At 39.3% G+C, this 22,192-nt stretch overlaps 1 protein-coding gene across 3 annotated transcripts in view; it reads left to right on the top strand.

The window, feature by feature from the left end:
• EEA1 (early endosome antigen 1) overlaps window positions 1–22,192 on the top strand; it is a 77,816-nt gene that overhangs the window by 8,560 nt on the left and 47,064 nt on the right. For 2 of the 3 annotated variants that reach the window (XM_054826642.1, XM_054826662.1), the window contains exons 2-10: window positions 151–243; window positions 3,194–3,316; window positions 13,458–13,585; window positions 17,159–17,213; window positions 17,344–17,409; window positions 18,242–18,281; window positions 19,159–19,266; window positions 19,353–19,474; window positions 21,128–21,283. In XM_054826642.1, coding sequence (XP_054682617.1) covers window positions 151–243; window positions 3,194–3,316; window positions 13,458–13,585; window positions 17,159–17,213; window positions 17,344–17,409; window positions 18,242–18,281; window positions 19,159–19,266; window positions 19,353–19,474; window positions 21,128–21,283 — 891 coding nt within the window. The remainder of the gene's footprint in view (window positions 1–150; window positions 244–3,193; window positions 3,317–13,457; window positions 13,586–17,158; window positions 17,214–17,343; window positions 17,410–18,241; window positions 18,282–19,158; window positions 19,267–19,352; window positions 19,475–21,127; window positions 21,284–22,192) is intronic. The other variant, XM_054826651.1, reaches the window with a different exon arrangement.

Below are 22,192 nucleotides of genomic sequence, written 5' to 3'. Positions count from 1 at the left end.
TTGTCAGCTTGTTCAATTCATTACTCTTGTGGAGGGAAAATACTACTGTATTCCACCAAGTAGAAGTGAGGCTCTTTGCATAGATACATACCATGCTTTACTAAATGCAGTCTGTAGACACTCATTTTTCTCTTCCCCTCTCCATTTCAGACTCCAGGTAGAGGTGGGTCTCAGAGCTCGGATTCAGATTCATCTGCCACACCAGGAAATGCCGTGGACGTGAACAACGAAGGCTCCTCTGAGGTACTGTACACCGTGCATGGGACTGGAGTCTTAAACCTTGGGTGCTCTTTCTCTGATTCATGAAGCTGTTGGGAGTAACTTTTGATGCCCTACCTAAATAACAGCCGTACTAAATAATGCTCAGAAGTGTCATCTAAGAATTCGTTGTTATTTAAATAAAAAAAAGGAAAGCTAGGCCATATTTATATGTTAATTAGCCTTATCTATCTAAATGGTCACAAGCAATCCTTCCTGTAATCCTAGAGATGAATTATTAAAATTAAAAGCAATGAGACGTAAACTTAAGACTCCTTGTTAATAAATCTTTTATAAGAGTTCTGAAAAATGAGGCTTAACATTTTATCACACTTGTACTCCCTTTTCACCTTGCTTCTGCTAAACTATAATGTATACTGGAATCTTCCTCCTTGTGAAATATCAAGTGTGTTGTTTTTTGTTTAGTGTTGGTGTATAAATCTATCACTTGTAAATCCTATGCATTTTTATGTGCTGTATGCCATACTTAACCAGCAGAATAAGTTGTTATTCTTGCTTCAATCCCATATTACAATGTCTTTGGATTTACAGTGTTGTCAAATATTAACTCTTAAAAATGCAAACTGACTTCACTGGCTGTTGAAGCTAGTTTGTGCTAATGTAGCCTGATTGCTTAGCTTGAAAATGTTTCAAGCTTTGCATACAAATGCAGTGCAAGGTTAATTACTCCTATTACAGCATTAAAGGGAGCAAAGTGCCCTGTCTTACACTGAGTAAAGTGTATTGTGATTCAAATACTCCTATGTCTGCTATGGTAAAAGATAAGAGAAACTTTCACTGTGCTGTTTAAAATCCTAACTGCCTTCCATCTCTAACTGTTTATTTCTTATTTTTGAAGCCTTATTACAGTCAGTATAATCAGACATTCCTTAATATTTTGCTGCGTGTTATACTTGTCACACGTTTATGAGTCCAAATCTGTTTTGTATGGATGTTTACACCAGCCCTGAAGCAAATAAATATTCTTAAATTGCAGACTAAAACCTCATTACTTTTGTAGTCGATTAAGGCATAAAAATGTGCAATGGGATAATTTCTTCTTTCCAAAATTTGGCTAAAATTGTACAGTTCTGTTAGCTGGTGGGTGTCACAAGATACCTCAATACTAATGTAGTAGTATTTTCTTGACATAGGAAGAGCTTTCAAAGTGGTGGTGTGCCTGCACTATTGCACCACTGGCTTTTCTTGCTACCGAGTTGAAACTGGTCAGATCAAAGGTTGCCGTGTCACTTCTGGTTGATACTGTATAATGTGAAAAAGTATCTTTTAGTTGTCAATAATTCCACCATCTGTTGCATTAGTTGTAAGTGGGGTGTTCTCCTTAGCATATAATTTCAAAATCTGTTTGAAACTGAGCTCTGAAGCTGGTGATGGGTTCTTACTCTCCTGAGATTCACACATTATAGCTTGCAACGTGGGCCTTTCTGTTGGTCTTCCTTTTCCTGCGCAGTTGGCCTGAGGTATTGTCTCTCTGAGAACTTCTCCCCAGGAGCACCGTAGCCAGACTTTGCAGAATGTTTACTCTCCATTTTATCATTATGTTCCCACCTGGTTCTCCAGTATTGCATAAAGTGAGAAATCCAGTTGACTTATTTTCACTCCAGTTTCTTGGCTAGATGTTCTAATTTGTATTGCTGCAAGATTCAAATGGAGAATAATTATTAAATCTGTGCAGATTCTCATGTTACCTACCTCCTCAAGTCTGGTTGAAATCAATCCTGATTTTTGAGAATGGTAGTGTGACACAAAAGGAGTGAGGAAGTCTGAATTCAAACTGTTCTTTGGTTAAGGAGAGGTGAAAATCTGTTTCGGTCCTGTCTGTGGCCACAGCAGCACTTCAGATCACACGTAGACCTGTAATCAAGTCTAGGCACATCTTTTATTCACTGTGCAATCTGCCCAAAGAGGAAGTATTAGAGCCTATCCTACCTTTTTAGCTTAGGTCCTGGTACAACTCCATCCACAGTACAGGGTTGCTAAATGCTCTCTGCTTGCAGCGAGTCCACCAGCATGCTTACGCTTTCATTAGTGTAATGTGTCTGTGTTAGCTAGATGGGTTTGCTGCAGACATGCTTTTTGGAAGGGGCCTTAACCTTTCCATGTGTGCACGGATGGTTGTGTTCAGTCTGTTTGGCCTGCCTCTGTAGTGCTCTGCCGCAGGGGTGCTGGCATCTTTCAGCCAGCAGCACGGACAGAAAAGCCCACAGCACTTTACTATCCACCCTGCTTTTTCCAGGTGTTTAAACATGTAGTGTGTGTCTTGAAGATGTAAAGCTGTTGTTCTTCAGAAACTGATTTAACTTTTTTGGCTTTGATAAATCTCTTGTGAGCATGCTGAGCTTTTTCTTTTTTTTTTTTTTTTTTTAATTCTACCAAGGAAGGTGTGTATTTTTCCTGAAGCGAGCATGCCAGCCAGGTGTGCGGCCACACTGGCACCTCGGCCTCTCGTGCCACCGCAAATGTGCTTATTAATTTACAGGGACTTCTGCAATCTCACCGCATCACCCTTGTGCCTCCCTGTGAAACATCTGAACACCCCTCATGGGAAACTGCACAATGGATCTGACATAATGCCTTATCATGGTCCATTCGCAATTTGTTATGCAGCTTATTCCTCTGTCAGGTGAAGGGGGTACTGAGAGTGTCTGGAAAGCACATAGTAGTATGCAGCACAGTGCTAGCTTTTACAGTGTGTTTCAGATTTGTTTATTTTCATTGTTCTTAATAACTGTTCCTTCTTGCCTTTTCCATGGTATTGATACGCAGTTTGCAAAAACTATCTTTCCAAAAGGAAAACGGACTTTGCTTTTGGTCATTGTAGAGAACTTTCAGTGTAAGAATTTGAACAGCGTTTGATTCCAAATCTGCTTTTTTGTCTTTATTAGTGTCTGAAAAACAAATATACATTTCACAGGGCTTCATCTGTCCACTATGTATGAAAGCATGTGTAACTCCCACTGATCTGTCTGAACATTACCAGAATGAGCACACTGGGACAGAAAGAAGACAGGAGCTTCGTGACCTCCCAGCCGTTACTGTGGGTCTTGTTTATTTTGTTTCAATAGCTTTGGTAATGGGCTGCTTTAAATGAACATACATCTTTTCTCCTGGCTTGGGTGTCAGCTTTTTAAATTGTTTCTTTTGATTCCTTGCTGAAACATAATTTGATGTCTTATGCATGATTCCAAAGTATACATTCAGCAGAAGAATTAATCTATGTCTACCTTTCTGGTTTGCACTTGTCTCTCACATGAAACATTTCCAGTATTTTTCCTTCCCTACACTCCATGTGTATTTACACTTTATTTTTGAAGGGAACACTTCAAATTATGAGATGTTATTCCCAAAGATGATGAAAGCCATTGATACATTGATTATCCTAGAGTTACTTGAGATCTTTTTTCAAGGGTGAAGTGTCACCTGTTAAAGTGAGCAGGATCTGTGGTAAAACTGGCCCATACTGCTCTCCTGGAGTGCTGGGGGACCTCCTGAGAGCCAGGACAACTGGAGACTGGCTTTGAATTGACTCCTCAGTGTCTCCCGCAGGGATCATCTGTAGAGCTCTGTTAGTGGTCAAGTCAGCTTTTTATTTCTGTATTATCTGATCACCATGCAAGTGCCTTATATGAATAAGCTGTGACTTGCCAGTGATAGATTGTGGCATTCCTGATGCAATGGTATCAGTAGATTGTGGGATGGGAGCCATCAGAGGTGGTGTGGTTACCTGAAGAAGTTACTCTTTCATTTAAGTTGGGTTGTGTTTAACATAGTTTCATGGAGTTGATGGCAGGTTCTTGCCCACTTTGAGTTTCTGTGTTTCCACCACTAGTTACTTGTCAGTACTTTTTACTTGTCCATAGCTGATTACAACTTTTTAACTTGATAGAACTTGTGTATTGAGTGTAACACATGAAATGCAAATTCAGTTGTTTCTAGCTGTTGCTGTTTCCTGTTGCTAAAGCTGTGTTTCTTGGAACAGTGATTCAGTAAATATTTGGAAGAGGTGAGAAACAAAGAATGCTAATATATAAAAAAATCTTTTCCCAGTTTGATCTTTTATTATATCACTGTGCACAGAAGCATTGAAAAATTGGGGAAATATGTTAATCATTATCATCAATACTAATATGTAAAGTTTAAAATACTTGAATACTGAGAAGCTGATGGTTTGCATTTGTTGATAGAAAATGATGGTTTGCATTTGCAACAAGCACATTGTGATCCTGAAGCAGCAACACAACCAGGTTGTCACCTGTCATTCCATCTTTGCCATTCCTGAGTCAGCATTATAAGAAGAATATAATCTGTTATCAATGCCATCTTATGTGGCAGACATGAAACATTGTTGAGTTTGGTTTTCTGTTGCCTGTGGATACTACTGTGACAAGTTCAAATACGTTTTGTTGGAAACAATGCTGAAGAAGCTCCCAAGTTCAGTTTTTTTGCCAGTGCGTTCTCCTCAAATGTGGAGATAGGACATGTTGCAAGGGCAGTGTCAGGTGATTTGCCCCTCTGTTCTCCTTGCCCTTCCCTCCTCTCTGTCCTCCATGCAGTGAGAGTTGGTCTTATACTTCAGTCACTGGCGCCCACTCCAGCAGCTCCTGAAGATGTCTGATGTCCTGTGGTGGGAAAGGATCCTTGCCACTCGCCTGCAGCCTTGTTTATGGTCTTCCTCTTAAACGGCTCTCTGTGCAACCCTCGTGTTTCAAACTAAGGATTGCACCATATGATAACTGGTGAAAATGACAGTGAAATACTTTTCCCTGCCCCCCAAGCACTGATGAAGCCTTACTTTAAAAGACAGTGGCTTCTTCAGCTGCAGGAACAACCACCAAAATGTTGGCAAGTGTCTCTGTCCATATAGAGCCAACTCAGCCAAATACATGCCGTATGGACATCATGCACATCACCACTTTCCCAGGCAGGACCATTGTTCCCCAACTTCCATGTATACAGTGGTGTCACTAACAAAAGCTGTGTGCCTTCTTCTGTTTTGTTTTCTTTTTCCTAAAGGAATGATACATTTCTAAACCATGTCCAGCATTTCCTGACTGTTGGACATTCAGGACATCTGAACAGTGAGTCAGAGAGGCTTAGTTTCAGACCTCCCTTCCCGGTTTCTCCTGAGGCATCCAAAAAACCCACTGTATGGTACTCCTGCAATGTTTAGAATATAGTGGCTGTTACTATCTATTGTCTTGTATACAACTAGGCTAAATCTAAGGCAATTTTTAAACAATTCTTTTGGGTAGTCTTCATAACTTTCCAGATATTTAGTAAATATATATTTCTTAGCTAATACAAGCAAGATACAGCCCTGTTGTTTTCTGAACAGACTTTTCATAGCAGGATTGCCTGGAGTGTAAATTGGCATACTAGTTGTGCAAAAATGGGTGTTTTTTTGTCTTTCTTTGAAAATACCTCATCCTTTATGGTGGGTTTTTTTCCTTCTTGTCTCTTACTGTAGATGCAATTGATTGCATCTTCTGTTTTTATGGATGCCCTTGGAATGTTGCGGACTGGTTTTGCACAGAACATCATGTCAATGCTTTAATGCTGATATTTTATTCTCTTTGGCTGCTCTTTCAGTCGCTTCTCAAATTAGGTTGCGGTGGCTGTTTTCACCTCAACAGTACTTGCCTGTTTTGCACAGGAACAAAAATAATTGGTTGAGCTACATTAATACATTTATTTGCTGCAACATCTGAACAATACTAAGAGAATGAAGAATTAGAGATACTGGTTTGATTTGACTTGGCCATGTGATGCGACTTTTCTTTAAGAAATAGAGAGTCCACTAGATTAGGATTTCTAATTTGTGACAAAATCATAGTCTTGTAGGTTGTGACAGAATTGTAGTCTTACTCATCAATAGTAATAAAAACAGAAGAGAACTGAACTAGAAATTATGTTGGTTCTATTCTTCTCAGGAAGAATCCAGCTTCTTTTCTGGGAAGACATCGAGTGCAGTCTGGTATAAAATAAACTGTAGTGAGACACCTTTTTTGGTTTTGTTCAGAAAGTTAAATACTTGCTTGTAAAATTGAAATGGACTGCAGGTTTTAATTACATAAAACATGACCTTTTGACCCGCTTTTCTAATGATTAAATAGAGATCTTATCTGAGGAAGCCACTGTCATCTTACTGTTTATGTAAACACAGAGGAAAGGACTTTTTCTGGTGGAAGGCATGGAAATAATGTCAACTGTATTTTCCTTTTAACAATATATAAAGGGAGTGACCCAGTTTATTTATTCTTTAACTTATATATCTCATGGGTTTTTTTTTAATCAGTATGTAAGACTTCTGAAATAAATTATGAAATGTGGTCTTGCCCTTGCTGTCTAGGCAGACAATTTAATCTGCCTCTGAGAACTTCCTAAGGATTCAGTTAATTGCTTAAATATATATTTGGGACGTAAAACCTAGAAACCACTTGATATATCTTTCAGCTCTGAAACATCAGTATGTATCTGTCCTCTGGCCCTAAGTATTTACAGTTCCTAATCTTCCATCCTGTTAAACGTTTCAGCCTTTAAATCACTGTGTAACTGGAGAATATCTGAATTTTAGCTTAGGCTCACTATTTAAATGCTGGTGAAGATGTGTGTCTTGTGTCAGGGAAGGTTGTGGAGGTTCACCTGCAGTGGAAAAATGTGAATAATGAATTTAGAATTTTTCCAAATACTCATGACACACAAAACCTAAAATTGACTCCAGAAAAGTGTTTATGCCTCTGAGCATGTGAACATGCCTTACAGCTCTTGAACTTACTTTCAGTTTTTAAATGCTCTGGACTTTATTCACAGCATACAGCTTATCGTACCAATATAGTTGTGAAAGAGTTGTTAGTGTAAGTCTGGGTTCTGAGACATGGGCAAACATAGGTCATGACTGGACGGTGTTACAGCTTTGGGCTTGAATCACAGTTACTGTTTTTTGTTCATGTGGCTCACTTGAAACAAGCTGTAGGCTTGAGCGCTGGCCTAGTGTTTCTGGAAGGTCAAAGATGAAGCCCAGAAACTCAAATTTATTTAAACTTAAAGCCTGATCATGTGAATTCCAAGCATGTTAAAGTGCATACTGGACTGGGCTAAGCTGTCCTGTAGCGTGTGTATGATAGAATAGTCACTCATCTTTTCCGTATGGTAAAAGTATCAATTATACTGAAATTCTGTGTGGTTTGGTTGCTTTTTGTTGGGTTTTTTTGTTCACCACAGTATTTAAATATTTTCCAAGAAGAGTCTTTGTGGAATAAAACTGACTTCTCAGTGGAAAACAGCAAAGTTCCTTGGTTCTTTAAGCTTGACTCATGACATAATTGCTGGGATAAAAATTCAAGATGTTGCAGAAGCTCTCTTTGTATTAGCAAATAGAGCTCTGTGGGTGCTCTTCGTGCTATATGGCTCTCTACCACACACAGCTGTGGATCAGCAGCAATTATAGCAGCCTAAATGTGACCACTTGTTCAGTTCTATGCAATATTAAAATGGGATTGGAGAATAGACTAGACAGTCATCAGATATTTCAAGAAAATGTTAAGGAAGCTGCATAGTTATGGCTGTGACTTTCAAACTTAAATAGGGTACCTTTTTTCTTGGACTTCAACTGGATGAGCAAATCTGAATTCCATCCTGTAAAATCTGTTTTGTCCATGGGACTGTCCTTCCAGAAGTGTCATCTTGTCATCTTTTTTCTGTCAGATAACTCCAGTTTTAATTTGTGAGAAAGGAGCTTTGAATAAAGTAAGCTGCGCTTTCACTCATTAATTACTTAAGATTTCATATTAGCTCTACAAAGATCATTTCATTAAAGCTCTGGGGGAAAAAAGAGCAGTTGGCAGATGAAGACAGATTTAATGCATGTATATGTAGGTGTCTCAAGCTCCAGTTATCGATGATGGAGCCCAGGGAGCTGTTACACTGACCCTACATGTGTGTGGTATACACATTTGTTAAGTCAGCCGAAAAGTTTCTTCTTCCGTTAATTGTGTTGAATAGCTCTCCATTGGTAGTGACTGGGGAGTAGACAGCTACATGTAAATGTTTGGTTATTTCTTTAAACCTCATGCCGGAGCCTTCAGCGTGTTGAGGGAATATCTTTGAAAATCTTTGATTTTCTTTGCTAGGGATTAAGGAAAACGCTGCTTTTCAAAATGTCTTGTCATACTACCCAACTTCGTTAGATCAGATTTGTGCAGAATGATGAGGAAAAAACCATTACAAGTAAGAAAATATTCTGAGAAGGCTGAAATTTTCAGAAATGTATTTTTATACTACTACCCTACTCCCCCCCAGTCCTACAGAGTAATACAAGGAGAAGCCAGAGAAACAGAATCCATTTGGTCCTATACGTTAATTTTTTTTGTTACATAAACTACTTCCTGAATCAATTTTAAAATCATCTGAGGATTAGGAGGGCTCTACGGTAGCCTGCAGCCAGCCTGGTTGTGTGCCTGTGGGTCCATGCTGCTGTTCTTGCTGGGCAGTGTGTTTTGATGTGGGGAGGCCAAAGTTCTTCCAACAGTTAATATCCCTGTGAATTATATTGGCACAATAAAAATAAATATGGTAGTTCTTGTGGCGAGAGTTTCCTTCCAGTGTTGCTTTTAGCATCCTGGCGTACTTCCCAAAGAATGCTGTATTAATGATTCGTACGAATATTAATGTTACCCAAAAGGAATGATTTACCCTGTATGCCTTTTAGGAGAGAGAGCACTGAGGAGCTTAACTTTATCAGGTCTGAAAATAACTCTTAATGATTAGAGAGGAAAAATAGCTACAAACATTCTTCTACAGTCTTATTCTTAAGTCTTCCTTGAGAAAGGCAAGTAAACAAGCCTCTTTTGCTTCCACGGAGTCAGAGATCTTTGGGAAAATTCAGCATTACAACTCAAGCTGAGGCAAGACACTTTCCTACAAAACCTCTACATAGGAATTTCTGTTCTGCTCCGAGTGCAATTGATATGTTTTGGAGTCTTTGGACCAAGGAAGGGCTGTCCCACTGCAAACAGTGTGGTACTGTGGAGGTGGTGGGTGGTAGGCATGGCTCACATGGCTCGCAGGTGTCCACCCAAAAGAGAAACATTTCCCTTGGGATGGGAAAATTGGGATTTGAAGTTTAGCACCTCTCTCTCACTGAAATGCCTTGACCGCTGGGCCAGGAGCTATTTTGAGCTGTAGATTGTGTGCTGTCTCCTAGGGGCTTGTTTGTGCACGTATGTGGGGTTTTGGTTTGGATTCCTTTTCTTTTTTACTGTTCTTGCTTCAGCAATTCTGTGGTGATCTTAAAAACTCTTTCCTGATAAAAACTTGTGCATGTGGTTGTCATGGTTTTATTTTTATTTCTCATTAACTGAGGCATCTGCAAAAAGGTTTGGATTCAATAAATTGTCATTTCCTGGTGGAAAGATTCTGTATTTATAAAAACAAAACCCAACTAATCATCCTTTAACTTCTTTTGGGCTCTTTTCTTCTTGTGTAAAGTGAAAGATAAAACCCAATCAGAAACATCAATTAGGGAGTTAGGCCTTAGGTGCAGCGCTGCAGGGACTGAGTGATGTCTTTGCTTTTATTAAATGAAGAATATGAATTGCCTTTCACTTCTCTGTGACTGTGCTTTATGCAGAGTAACTCCTAAATGCATTTTAAAATGAAACCTACCAAGTGTCTCCTGGCAAATGCAGCTTTTGAAAAGTATAACTGTGCATGTTTTATATACTCGCTTCCTTCTTCAAATACAAGAACACTGCTCTCATACGTGCTGCTTCTGAAAAGGAGTCTCTTAGTTAAGGGAGCCAAGACTTACTGCAAAACACACCTCAGCTCCCGCAAGTTGTGCTGACCAGCGTTACATGTCATGGTTGTAACGACTCAATTTTCTTAAAAAGAGATGAAGTGAGAGACCCACTAACCCAAGTCCCCCAACAAGATTGTCACCTGGGGCTAATCATTGCAGGTCCAGGAAACCTTTACAGTTCTGTCTGTTACTGTCTGGTGCCCAGGAAGATCCTGTTGCATCCAGGAAAATTTTGATTTTCTTACTCTAAAGAGAACTGAATTAATGCTGCTGACATCCGAGTCAACATCTGAGTATTACCAACCTGCGAGACACAGCCGGGTCATGGGTTTGTGCGGTTTAAGGCTCTGATGTGCGAGTGGTGGTGCCGGCAGCTGTAGGAGCCAGTGCAGGATGCTCCGTTATAGAAGGGCGACATCTCACTCTGTTAGAGAGTAGACATCTTACTCTCTTGTGCATCAGACCTCTAGGAAATGTTACATTAAAGTAAGGGTGCGTGTGAGAGCCGTAACCCAGCGCTGATTCCAACAGTGCTAGATCCCCTAAAAGCGAGCGCCGGCCATGGTCACAGCAGTGGAGAGCCTGGGGCTGGCGGTTGATCACTTTTTACCCCTGTGAGAAGAATCATAGAATCATGGAACGGTTTGGAAGGGACCTCAAAGATCACCTAGTTCCAACCCCCCTGCCATGGGCAGGGACACCCTCCACTAGACCACGTTGCCCAAAGCCCCATCCAATCTGGCCTTGAACACTCCCAGGCATGGGGCCTCCACAACTTCTCTGGGCAACCTGTTCCAGTGCCTCACCACCCTCACAGTGAAAAATTTTTTCCTAAATTTTTTCCTAAATCTAAATCTACCCTCTTTTAGTTTAAAGCCATTGAAGGTGGTTTTTGCTATAAAGAGGGGATTTTTGTCCATGCTTTTCCCCCTCTGCTGGTGACAGTGTGTCGGCCTTCCCAGAGCTCCTGTCCACCTCACGGACTCTTGGCTGCAGCACATTCCCTTGGCTCAGTGGCTCTCCTCTGCCTCTGGCCCCTTGTCCTTGCAGCCACTGCCTTCAGATCTGCCTGCCTGCCTGGGAAATCTTGGGCTGGCTTTGCCTCATAACCAAGACAAATGATTGATTGCTGTCCCCTTCGGCTAATTGCACATATAATCTATTTTTTCCTCTTCTCCAGGACTCCTATTTCCATAGAATTAAACCCAACCACAAAAAAACCCACAAGAAACAAGCAAAGAAACAGACTTTGCTGTTTAAATGGAAAGAATTAAAGGACAAAAAGAAGGAGAGTCAAGAGCAATTTTTTACACTTGTTCTTTCCAGATGCACTTATTGGTGCTAGGAGGAGCATTTGCTTTTCCCTGTGAACAGCAGACCTCCCCATCCCTGGGAAACTAAACTAAACATTGAGAACTGCTCAGTAGCATTTCATCCCAAAAGGATGCTGTTGCAGCATCACTATATGAGACTGATTGCTCTCACCTACTAGGAGAAAGGAATCCCTTGCTTTTTGACCCCTCTTATAGTTCATTGCCATTGCTATTTGCCAGGAATCTCCCTCTGGTTCTTTTACTCAGAGTGACTCTCACTGTCATCACATAGTTATATCATAACTGTATCAGATAAACATAACTGGAAAATCTTGGGCAGTAGTTTAACCCATTTTCTGTACCCATTTTGGCATGTGTACATATATATGAGTTAACTTGTTTTAATCTGGAGTGAAACTGTGATGATCAATTCTGGAAATAAATAAATGGTTATTAAGGGTAAATGCTTGTTGTCTGCTTAGGAAAGAGTATATTGTTTTGTTTGATCTAGTTGCACCAAAATTAGTCTTCAATTTGATATGTGGTGGGTTTGATAAGAAACAGTAGTTATTTATTTCTGAAACATTGAACAAATAATAGCAGTTACGAAGTCCCTGTTCAGTGCTCTGGAGCTCTGGCCATGTTTGAGTAGCTGAATGTGATAGTTCTCCTGGGTTAAATCCATGTAAGTGTTTGGTTGTTGAATTTTTAGTGACTAGTGAACCAAAATACTATGAATGTCAAGTTAGAAAATGAGTGCTATTGTGGGTATCAACATACACATTCAGTATGTTTATTTTGGAGTAATATTTAAAGTTTTTTTGCTTGTCTCATAACAGCCAAACACTAAGTTGAGAGAAGAAAAGGAGTGTCAAAGCTCGTCATACGTCCTTCAGAAATCATATGGGAGCATATGTTACATGGTGTGATAATCCCACAGGAGTACTCTCATGTTGGATACTGGAGAGCCTTGGTTTAGCGTTGGAGTGCACTACAATTTGTATGGGCATAAGGGACTTAAGGGTAACATAAATATGCAAAAGTGTATTTGAAATTATTTTAAGAAACTGGGGGCCTTAATCTCATTTACATGAGGTTCTCTCTGCACGGTTTGGAATTACAGGGAGCCTTTAACGTGAGACTAAATTGTTTCCTCTCACTTTGAAATGTCTCTGTTTTGCCACTGTGGTGCATACGAGCTGTAGTGTAAATGGGAACTGAACTCAGAGTGGGCATGATAACGAAATGAATGAAGAATCAATATAAAGTCCAGCACCTAAAAACAGGTGTAATAGGTTGCTAGGTAGAATGAGATGGATTGCAGTTTGGACACTCCACATATGTTTAAAGGTACATAATCTTTACTGTTTTCATGTGTCTGTGGGCTAATGGGTAGCATGCGGGCATCGTTCTGCTAAATTTTCACTCTGGTAAGCTTGCAGTAAATATGCTGGAATGAAAATGGATGATTTCTGATTCTTCAGGCTGTAGAGATCTGATTTTCTTGAGGTAGTATTTCTCTGAGTTGCATTTACTAACTAATTATATACGGGGTAAAAAGTGGTTCTTAATCTTCTGGCCCATGTTAAAATCAGTAGCCTGAATACGGTGGTAATAGGTGTATGAATAGCTGTGCTTTAGAGTGGGTTTTTGTATCTCCTTTTTTTAAGTCCAAAATCCAAACCGTACCTCCTCTTTGGAGGAAGAATCTGATTTTATGAAAAGTTGTATGGAAAATTCTTTTCTTGATGGGGAAGAAATTGCAGAGCAGTCCTTCTGAAATGACTTCTTATTTTTCTAAATAAAGGTTTTGTTGCTAGTATGTAATGTTGTTGGGGAAAAAAACACCCCACTGAATAATGGAATATGACTTTTGTAGTCATTTGCTGACTTTTTAATTGCCAAAACTGTTATCAGAGCATGAAATAATTAGCATGAATCTTAGCAATTGTATTTGCTACCTTTTAGATGTGCAAATGAAATTTAGAATTTTGTTTAAAAAATAAGATGAAAAAACCCAAAATTTTACTTCTTGCCTTTTTTTTTTCTTTTCTTTCTTATAATAGGGCTTTATTTGTCCTCTCTGTATGAAGTCTCATGGATCAGCTGAGGAGCTGTTCAAGCACTATGAAGCAGTTCATAATTCTGGCAGTGATTCAACTCATGGAGGGGAAGGTCATCTGTCACCGGAAAGGTGCAACAGTACTCATTTGTGCATGTGCTTTTGTGTCATTGTTGAGCTGCTTCTAATTACACTGAAGGCTGTATTAGTTTGAACACTTAATTATGTAGTCAGGTATTTAAATGTTCATGCCCCATTTCCAACTACAGTTAAAAAGCAGCTTGGAACTTATGTTGGCTGATATTGATCTGACAATAAATGAAAATCAGATACACATGTTTATATTGTTAATTAAATTACCTGTTTCTCATGCAGCTGACAATGCAATATTACAGATTTTTAGGAGTGTGGCAGAAAAAATAGAGGTTCCTCCTAATTTTTGGCATAGAGCTTGAAATTTCATCTTTTGAGGGTGAGGGAGGACAACTCTGAAGATGGAGAAGAAACCTGATTTTGTCCCTGGGTAGTTAGGGTACTTACTGGGTAATTACAGCATCAGTATTTGCCTAAATAGGTTCCCATATTACCTAGTTATTTGCAAATCTGAGAAGTTTCTGTGTCACTGTTTCTCCTTCTGTGTTCCATAAATTCCATGCTGATCTTCAGAAATCTTCTCTAATTTATTTATTTAACTGTTTGGTCAAAACTGTATTGTTAAATATATTCCTAGGAAAAATACCAGGTTGTTTTATTTTTGAGACCAGTGGTATGTAGCAGCTGCCTGTGGCCTCATTCAGCCAACAGAGGTACTTGCAGCGTGACCTGGTGGCGCAGCTGGCTTCTGCCAGTGCTGGAAGGAAATGGTTCAAATATTTTGTCACTAGTAGAACTGTGACCCAAAATGATGAATAATTACATTGAAAGAAATACATGTTTTTATGTAACTAATTCAAGAGAGGGTGGTTCTTTGGTGAGAAAAGAGTATGGAAGGTAACATAGTTCAGTAGTTTTCCGAATGAAGATCCGTATCTCCACAGTATTGTGCAGAGCTGGCAAGCCAGCAGGAGCCAGCATTAGCAGAGGTCGTGTCTTCATGCACAGATGCCTTCTCTCCCAGCTGCTGCAACAAAAGAAATCAAAATTAGGGCTTTATATAGGAGAAAGTGATAGGGTACTAGTGGAGTTACATTGGGTTTCCTGTGTGTACATTTATTCAAGAATGAGTATTTCTTCTCTGTCTGATTTAAGCCTTTTTGGAGTGATATAGCTTAGACCTGAAATTATACTCTCAGTAGAATAATAGCATTCACATGGGAGGAATGATTGGTCATAACTGCATTGTTTATATAGTTTATGAAAGATTTATTTTTATGCCTGCAAGTTTCCAATGTCAACCAGATGTTGGCTGGTGAAATTTATTTATTTTTTTCCTGGTTTTTGACAGTTTAAGGACAAGTGGTTTTCTTTTCCCTCATATAATTGAAAAAGTGGACAAGGTCAGGGAGTTTGGATGGAGTGAAGGGAGTCTGGTGAGAGCTGTTGTGTAACACATGAGCTATTTCTTCCTTGTTAGTGTGGCGTTCTTTAATGTTTCTCAGTTGCATGCTTGCTTGAGAAAACTCTCATTCAACATAAATATGTTTTCCCAAGATTTGGAATACCACATTAAAGAAATATTGCAGCCTGCAGCCGGGAGCCACTGTTAGCAGTCTAGGGGTGAAACTTACATGTAATTCATAGGGCAGGATTGGGAGGTGAAGTTCCTCCTATAGTCAATAGAGAAAGCTAGGTACTATGAATTACATTGTGTCCTCTTCTCCTCCCTCCTCCCCAATAAACTACCGTAATTAAGTGCCAAGGGTAAATCGTGTAACTGTTCCCAGTGTGATTTATCAAGGCAATTGGTACCTGATGCTAGGATGGAGGCACTGGAATTACAGGTGGGGAATGGAGTGGAGCATAAGCAGGATAGTAAGGATATGCCAGATGGTGAGGCTGAGATGTGCTGAGAGGAGGAAGGGATTGTAACAGCCCTAGCAGAAAGGGGGATTTGGATGGCAGTAAGAAAAACAAAGTTACAGTTATCTAGAGTGATCCCTTATATTTTTCTCCGCCCCCCCCCCCATTCATTTTCCACAAGTCAGTTAAGCTGAATTTAGGTTTCATCTTAAAACTGTAAAGCAAAGTTGTGTTGGGAATATCGAGGCAACTACTGTAGAAGGGTCCTTACATTACAAACTCTCTCTCTTTTTGTACAGCTCAAAACCTTTTATCTACTACAAAGACCAGAAGATCTTCAATGCTTTAGTACTGCAGATCTGGTATATGCTCAGGCCCAACTTCAGTACAGTTAACTGGTTCACCTGCCCAAGATTTTACTTATAATTTTACGTGTGAATATTAGCTGATTTACTTACTTATACTGGTGAGAAAGCTGCTGCCTCTTTTCCACCCCCAACCAACGTATAGGTTTTGGATTACAGCTACACCTGTCTCACTAAAGGTGTATTTGCAAACCTCCAGTGAATGTCTCGGGCAGAATAATGTGTAAATAGCAGAAAATCTTCCTCTGAAAAAAATTCAGCCTCCCAATATCCCATGTTTGTTTTGCCATTACAATTGGCCCACCTTGGAGTTCTTGCTTCGCTGGTTCACGTGCATGTGTTTCACTTGCTTCTTGATGACCCTGACCTGATGTTAATCTGTTAATGCAGGTTGAATCTATTCCTTTCCAGTTTAGCTGAAGAATAGCTTGCTTTGGTGTTTTTTTTTCTCCTAAGTATAAGGTAATTTAAAAGAACATCTGTGGAGGAGGGGATAATGCAGCACAGCAGCAATAAAATTGTGTGGTATAAAACTGAGAGAATTTGTTGGCATTGGCACCCGCATACCTATATTCTGTTTATTCCTCAGTGTTGCCACTGTGCAAACAATAAGAAAGGGTATGTTTGCATTATTATAATGACCTGTATATTTGGAGTGGCTGTATCTCAGTAATGCAACATTATCCTTGTATGTATGGTTGTGCGATTCTGTAAGGAGAGCTGTGATTTAGAACTGCTGTCTAAATCAATTAGTGACAATTTTAGCCTTGGATCTTGCGTTCTTGCATGGATGGAGGCTTGAGCACGAGATTCGAGAATTTAAAATCCCAAGGCTTTAAACATTCAGACCATTAAGTGAGTGTTTCTGTGGGGCATAGCGAATTGCTGTGTGGATGAAAAATTATGTAACCGCGTGTTTCAAAAGGAGTAAGATAGCGTGCTGTCTCTTAGCAGTGTTCCTTTACATGATACGGAAAGTGAAGGAGAATAGACCTGTCCTTTTCATAAGAAGGCATGCAAAACAGTTAAATGTCCCAGTGCAGTTTTGCCATTCTGAACTCATGTGGTTGAGCTGATGCACCGAGTTAGATTTACATTGTTTTGATGAGACTTTTTGCATATTTATTTCTTTACTTACCCAATTAATATGTTTAGCATTTGCACATGATGTGCAAAACAAACTAATAAGTATCTATTAATCTGGTTTGTTCCAAGTTTCAAAAAATCTAAAAATAACTATTTATAATTGTGAAAGTTGTATTTATATAATGTTGTTATTTTATAACATGTATTAAATAACTGGAGTGATAACTTGTATGTAATTGACAAAATATAACCACTGCGTATTCATTTTCTCCACTCTGTGGATATATTTATTCAGAGATGAAGTATCACTGCTCCGACAAGAAGTCCAAGACTTGCAAGCCTCACTGAAGGTTGGAAATGTATTTTTACTTGCACTTGGTTCTTTGTTTCAAATTGCAAAGTGTTCCACTGTCTTAAGCAACCAAATTTACAGTTCTCTCTCCCCCATCTCCCTTTTTTTTTTTTTTCCCCCCACCTTAGGAGGAGAGGTGGTATTCAGAAGAGCTGAAGAAAGAACTAGAGAAATTGCAGGGGCAGCAGCAGCAAGTAATTGCTTTAAAATACTTGAAGCAGGTTTATCATCAGCATTGACATTGAAGATTAATACCTTTTTTGTAAGGCACGTGGCCTGATTTAGTTAGTTCTGTAATTTGAATATTGACATGTTCTTGAAAACAAAGCTAGTTATCTCTCCACAATGTAACTGTATATATAAATCTGAAGAACAAAGTCAGAATAGATGATTCTTCCATACTGCTCACTACAAGTTCAGTTCAGACTTTTCCTTCTATTGGGCTTATTCAGAACTCAGTTTATTAAATATAAATTAAAATAAATCAAATGTGGTGTTTTCATCTGAGAAAGGGTGATGGGATCTTTCTTGTAAGAACTTTTGGAGAACAGTAGTGTGATTTCACAGATGTCCAGATGAACTGAACAATGAAGGCAAGGCAAATGGTGGTGTGTTGTGCCCTAAGGAAGCTCTCGCTTATTTTATTACTATGAGTTCCTTAGATACTGAATTGTTACAAAACTCAGAAATTGCTTTCTGACAGAATGCCTTCTCAGAATGTATGTAATGATGTCTGTAACCTCTGTTTCTAGGACAGACTTCAATATTGAGGAAAGGGGGGAGGGATTGTTACTGGAGTCTTGGAGGTCTGAATGCCTGATAATGTAGTGGTACATGAAATGGAAACTCATCTTGGCCTTTTCCAGTCTTCCAGATATAACTGTTTGAAATCAGGTATTTTTATACTGCTGTGCAGTATTCGAGCACAGGAGTCTTTACTTCCCTGTCTTTTCCAAAAATGAGATGAACTTTGGAAGTAGTTTTTATTCCTACTGTCTAATGATGCATTTATTCTGTTTTCTTAAGGATTCTAAGTCTGATGGATTGACAACGTCTACATCTACAGGTGGCTAACATTTTATTGTATTAATTTCTGAACTGTTCTGGAATTTCTGGAATCTTTTTCAGTATAGCTTTTAGGTTTATGAAAAAGCACTTTTGGTAAATTAAAGAGCTAGAAGGCTGGAATGGTGCAATTACTGGAAGAGAAGATAATTGTAAGCGTTTAAGATAGATAGCTCTTGATAGCTATAGTCTGGGGAAATGTTCCAGAGGCTCGGGTTTTGTAATTTCTAGAAGTGAGACAGGAGTTCTCCTGACTCTGAAAGCAGTTCTCATGAGTAGTTTTGAACATGTTTTTAATCATTTCGTATATTCAAGCATTCAGTACAAGTCTTTTGCTGAGAAAGACAGTGATTGTTGATATTTAAACTATAGCATTTGTCACTGCTGGTTTTATTTAGTGTATTTAGTGTTTTTCTGGACTCATTGCTAGCAAAGAAAACAATGGGGTTTTTTGTTTGTGGGGGTTTTTTTTGTTTGTTTGTTTTGCAGACCAGTAATTTTTGCTGTTTTTCTCTATGAGGTACTCATGGATTAAAATTTTTCTTACATGTGCATAAAGTATCTGACATCACAATTAAAGAGCTTTTAGTTGCAGTTCGAGACTTGGAATTCAGCAGCATGTTGCAGTGATCTGACGGGCTATTTGTGACCGGTGAAAACTAATATATATTTAATCCTGCAGAGTACTCAGCTAGTGACAGGTTTCAGCATCATGCTTGTAGATATTTAACTTCAGTAAAGTTGTTCACTTTACTAAGCTAATTGGATGTTAAGTGAACTTAGATTACTTACTTACCTGCTGTGGTTCATTATGGACGTGAGTAACTGTATTGTCCTAGCTCTTCCAGAAAATAATACTGTTCTTTTTATGGAAATAGAATCATTAGAACGGCAACTAGAAGAGATCCAAGTAGAAAATTTTAACATTAAGCAAATGAAAGACTTATTTGAGCAAAAAGCGGCACAACTGGCCACTGAAATAGTGGGTAAGTAAATTCATATGAGGTCTGATTCTGTTCTTGACTTGTGCAACTTGTGCAAGTGATCTTTTATTCAATTTCCTTCTTATTAGATCTTAAATCAAAGTATGATGAAGAAATCAGCCTTCGGGAGGGTGCCGAACAGAAAGTGACAAACCTGACACGAGAACTGCAGGAGGAGAGGAGTACAGTGGAAGACTTAAAGACAGAGCTGGTATTCACATCACACTAATGTTTCTGTTCTTTTCAAGTCAAAGGAAGGATATACTTAAATGCTTGCAAGTGTAGTTTCAAAGCAGTCAAAAACTCTGTTGAACTTGGAGACATCTGCTTGTGGGCTGAAAAGCAGTTCAGAATACCATTGGTTTTGATCTATTTCACTGACCAAAATTTTCAGTGTTTTTCCAGTGAGGAAATATATGTAGTTTATGACTTATGTATTAAAATTTACCCTATGTTATATTATAGTCTGCTTGTTTGATGCTCTACTCTTCAGCAATTTTGCAGGGTATTACATGTATAGCTGTGCTGTGCAGGCCTGTAATTGGAGCGTGCCCTTGCTGACTTCCACAGCCGTCTTTAGATCACCCTTTTTCCATGAGGTGTTATGCCCTGACTGTCCCTGGACAGCTGCATTCGTAAGAAGTGCTCAGAGAGTTGTTTTGTGACATGGTGGCTGAAAGGCTGGCAGCTGTCATCACCATTCCAATGTTAATGTCGTCCCTCTTGCACTTGGCTGATAATACCAACGTGTGTGTATTCCAGGATTCTGGCTCCTGGTGATTTTTATATACAGCCATGGCTCCAGGGAGCAATCCCAGTGACTCAGCAGTCATGCTGCTTCTAAAGCAGTAGTGAAGTGGCTTTCCTAGTTTCACCCACTCAACCACTGCTTAGACTCTGGAGGAAAGTAGGGACTCATTTATCCAACTTCTGCCCCGTAGTCGGCTGCCCTGAAGGGCTCATGAGTCCTTCTTGGGCCTGCTCAGCCACTGCACCTATCCATTCCTCTCTGTTTAGTTGTTTCTTGTCTTCCTTTCTCTTTCTGCATTCTTACCCTTTTCATAGAAACGTAGAATGGTTTGGATCGGAAGGGACCTCAAAGATCATCTAGTTCCAAGCCCCCTGCCATGGGCAGGGACACCCTCCACTAGACCAGGTTGCCCAAAGTCCCATCCAACCTGGCCTTGAACACTTCCAGGGAGGGGGCATCCACAGCTGCTCTGGGCAACCTGTTCCAGTGCCTCACCACCCTCATAGTAAAAAATTTCTTCCTAATATCTCTCTTCTACATGCCAGCACTTCCCTTTCTCTGCTCTCTTCGGTGTCTGTGTAGCACTGGATTGTTATGTGTCTCAGTCCTGAGATGGGCTTTGGGAGTATTACAGCAGCGAAGTATGTATGGTAAATCTGTTCTGTAGAGTAGTGGAGTGAATACAGCCTACTTCTCAGGGAATCATGACATCAGATAAAAAGTCCTTGCATGGATTACCTGTCACTTCAGTGTTTTCTCCCAGGGAAGGTCTCCCTCCTGTACCTAGCCATCTACCTACATAAAAATGACAGAAATTTAATCTTTGAGACCTTTTCCCATTTGTCAGATACGGTTGAAGTCAATCAGCAAGTTGGCAAGAACTGACAACCAGCCATTAAATCCTGTTTCCTATGGGAATGATAAGTACTATCTGTGGTCTTGGGTTTTTTTTGGGGGGGGTGTTCTTTTGCTCTCTCTTTTTGCACAGCTGTGATAATGTATATGTCACCTTGTCTATAAATTGGTGATCTGAAAGATTTTTAGAGATGACATTGACACTGGAAGCGTGTCTGCCAACAGTGTGTTGCTCACTGCTGCTCTTCTGCTTTTCAGCTACAAAGGCCTGGTGTGGAAGATGTGGCTGTCCTGAAAAAGGAGCTGGTCCAAGTTCAGACGCTGATGGACAAAATGACTCTGGAACGTGAGAGAGAATCTGAAAAGCTGAAAGACGAGTGCAAGCACTTGCAGGCAGAGCAGGCTAACTCGGAGGTAATAATCATACCTAAAGATGTGTGTATTAGCTTTGCCATGATTTTCATATGAAAGTGGTAAATATTAATTCATCATAATAAAAAAGCCTCTTTCTTAACTGAATCTTCAAACTTATTTAATAGACATGTTTCTTCATTACAGCAAATTGCATAATTCTGTCAATATTTACCCTCAAAAAAACCCCATACTTTTCATTGCAAAATCTTTTTTTGGTGTAAAAAGTTATTACAAGAGCCCAATAGCAGAGGAAAAAACTTCTGGCAGAGCTGCTCTTTCTACTGGGAGAAAGAAATAGAGCAATACCATGTGTGATTCAAAGAATTGTTTCTCTTATTGAGCTAAATGCATATAAAAAAGTTGTTACTGAAAATGATTGTTTTGGTTAATGTTTGAGTTGATGTGCCTGAAAATGGATGCTAGGGTGTTGAAATACATAAAAAGAAATGATTAATACAAGCTAGCTAATACTTTCAGTATTTTTATAGGACATATATAATTCTTGAACTTAACACAAGATTTTAAAATCTTAGTGGTTATTGTAAAGTGGTTTCAATTTTTGTTTTTTCTAGCTTTTACTGTCAAATGGCAAGCCTTTTTACACCTATTATTTATTGTTGGAACATTGTGTGTGCAAGGTACAAATCCATTCTGCACACATACCCCCCCACAATCCACTGTATAATGGCCTCCAAGTGTTGGCTGTTATCCACTAGAGCAGAAAGCGAGTGACTGCCAGTCCTCAACGTGTCTTAAGGTCAAGATGTCAGGATGTCACCTGTAATCTGTTTCCAGGCAACACCACCTTAGTTTTCCTCTCTTTGTTGCTGCAGTCTAAAGTATAAAATAAAATCTGTTGTTCTCATGTTAGGGGGTTTTTTTAATTATTATTTTACTTTTTTTCTCTCT

The sequence above is a fragment of the Grus americana genome, chromosome 1 (genome assembly GCF_028858705.1).
Source record: "Grus americana isolate bGruAme1 chromosome 1, bGruAme1.mat, whole genome shotgun sequence".
In the NCBI taxonomy this organism is placed as follows: domain Eukaryota; kingdom Metazoa; phylum Chordata; class Aves; order Gruiformes; family Gruidae; genus Grus; species Grus americana.
This window is presented reverse-complemented; position numbering and strand designations above follow the sequence as displayed.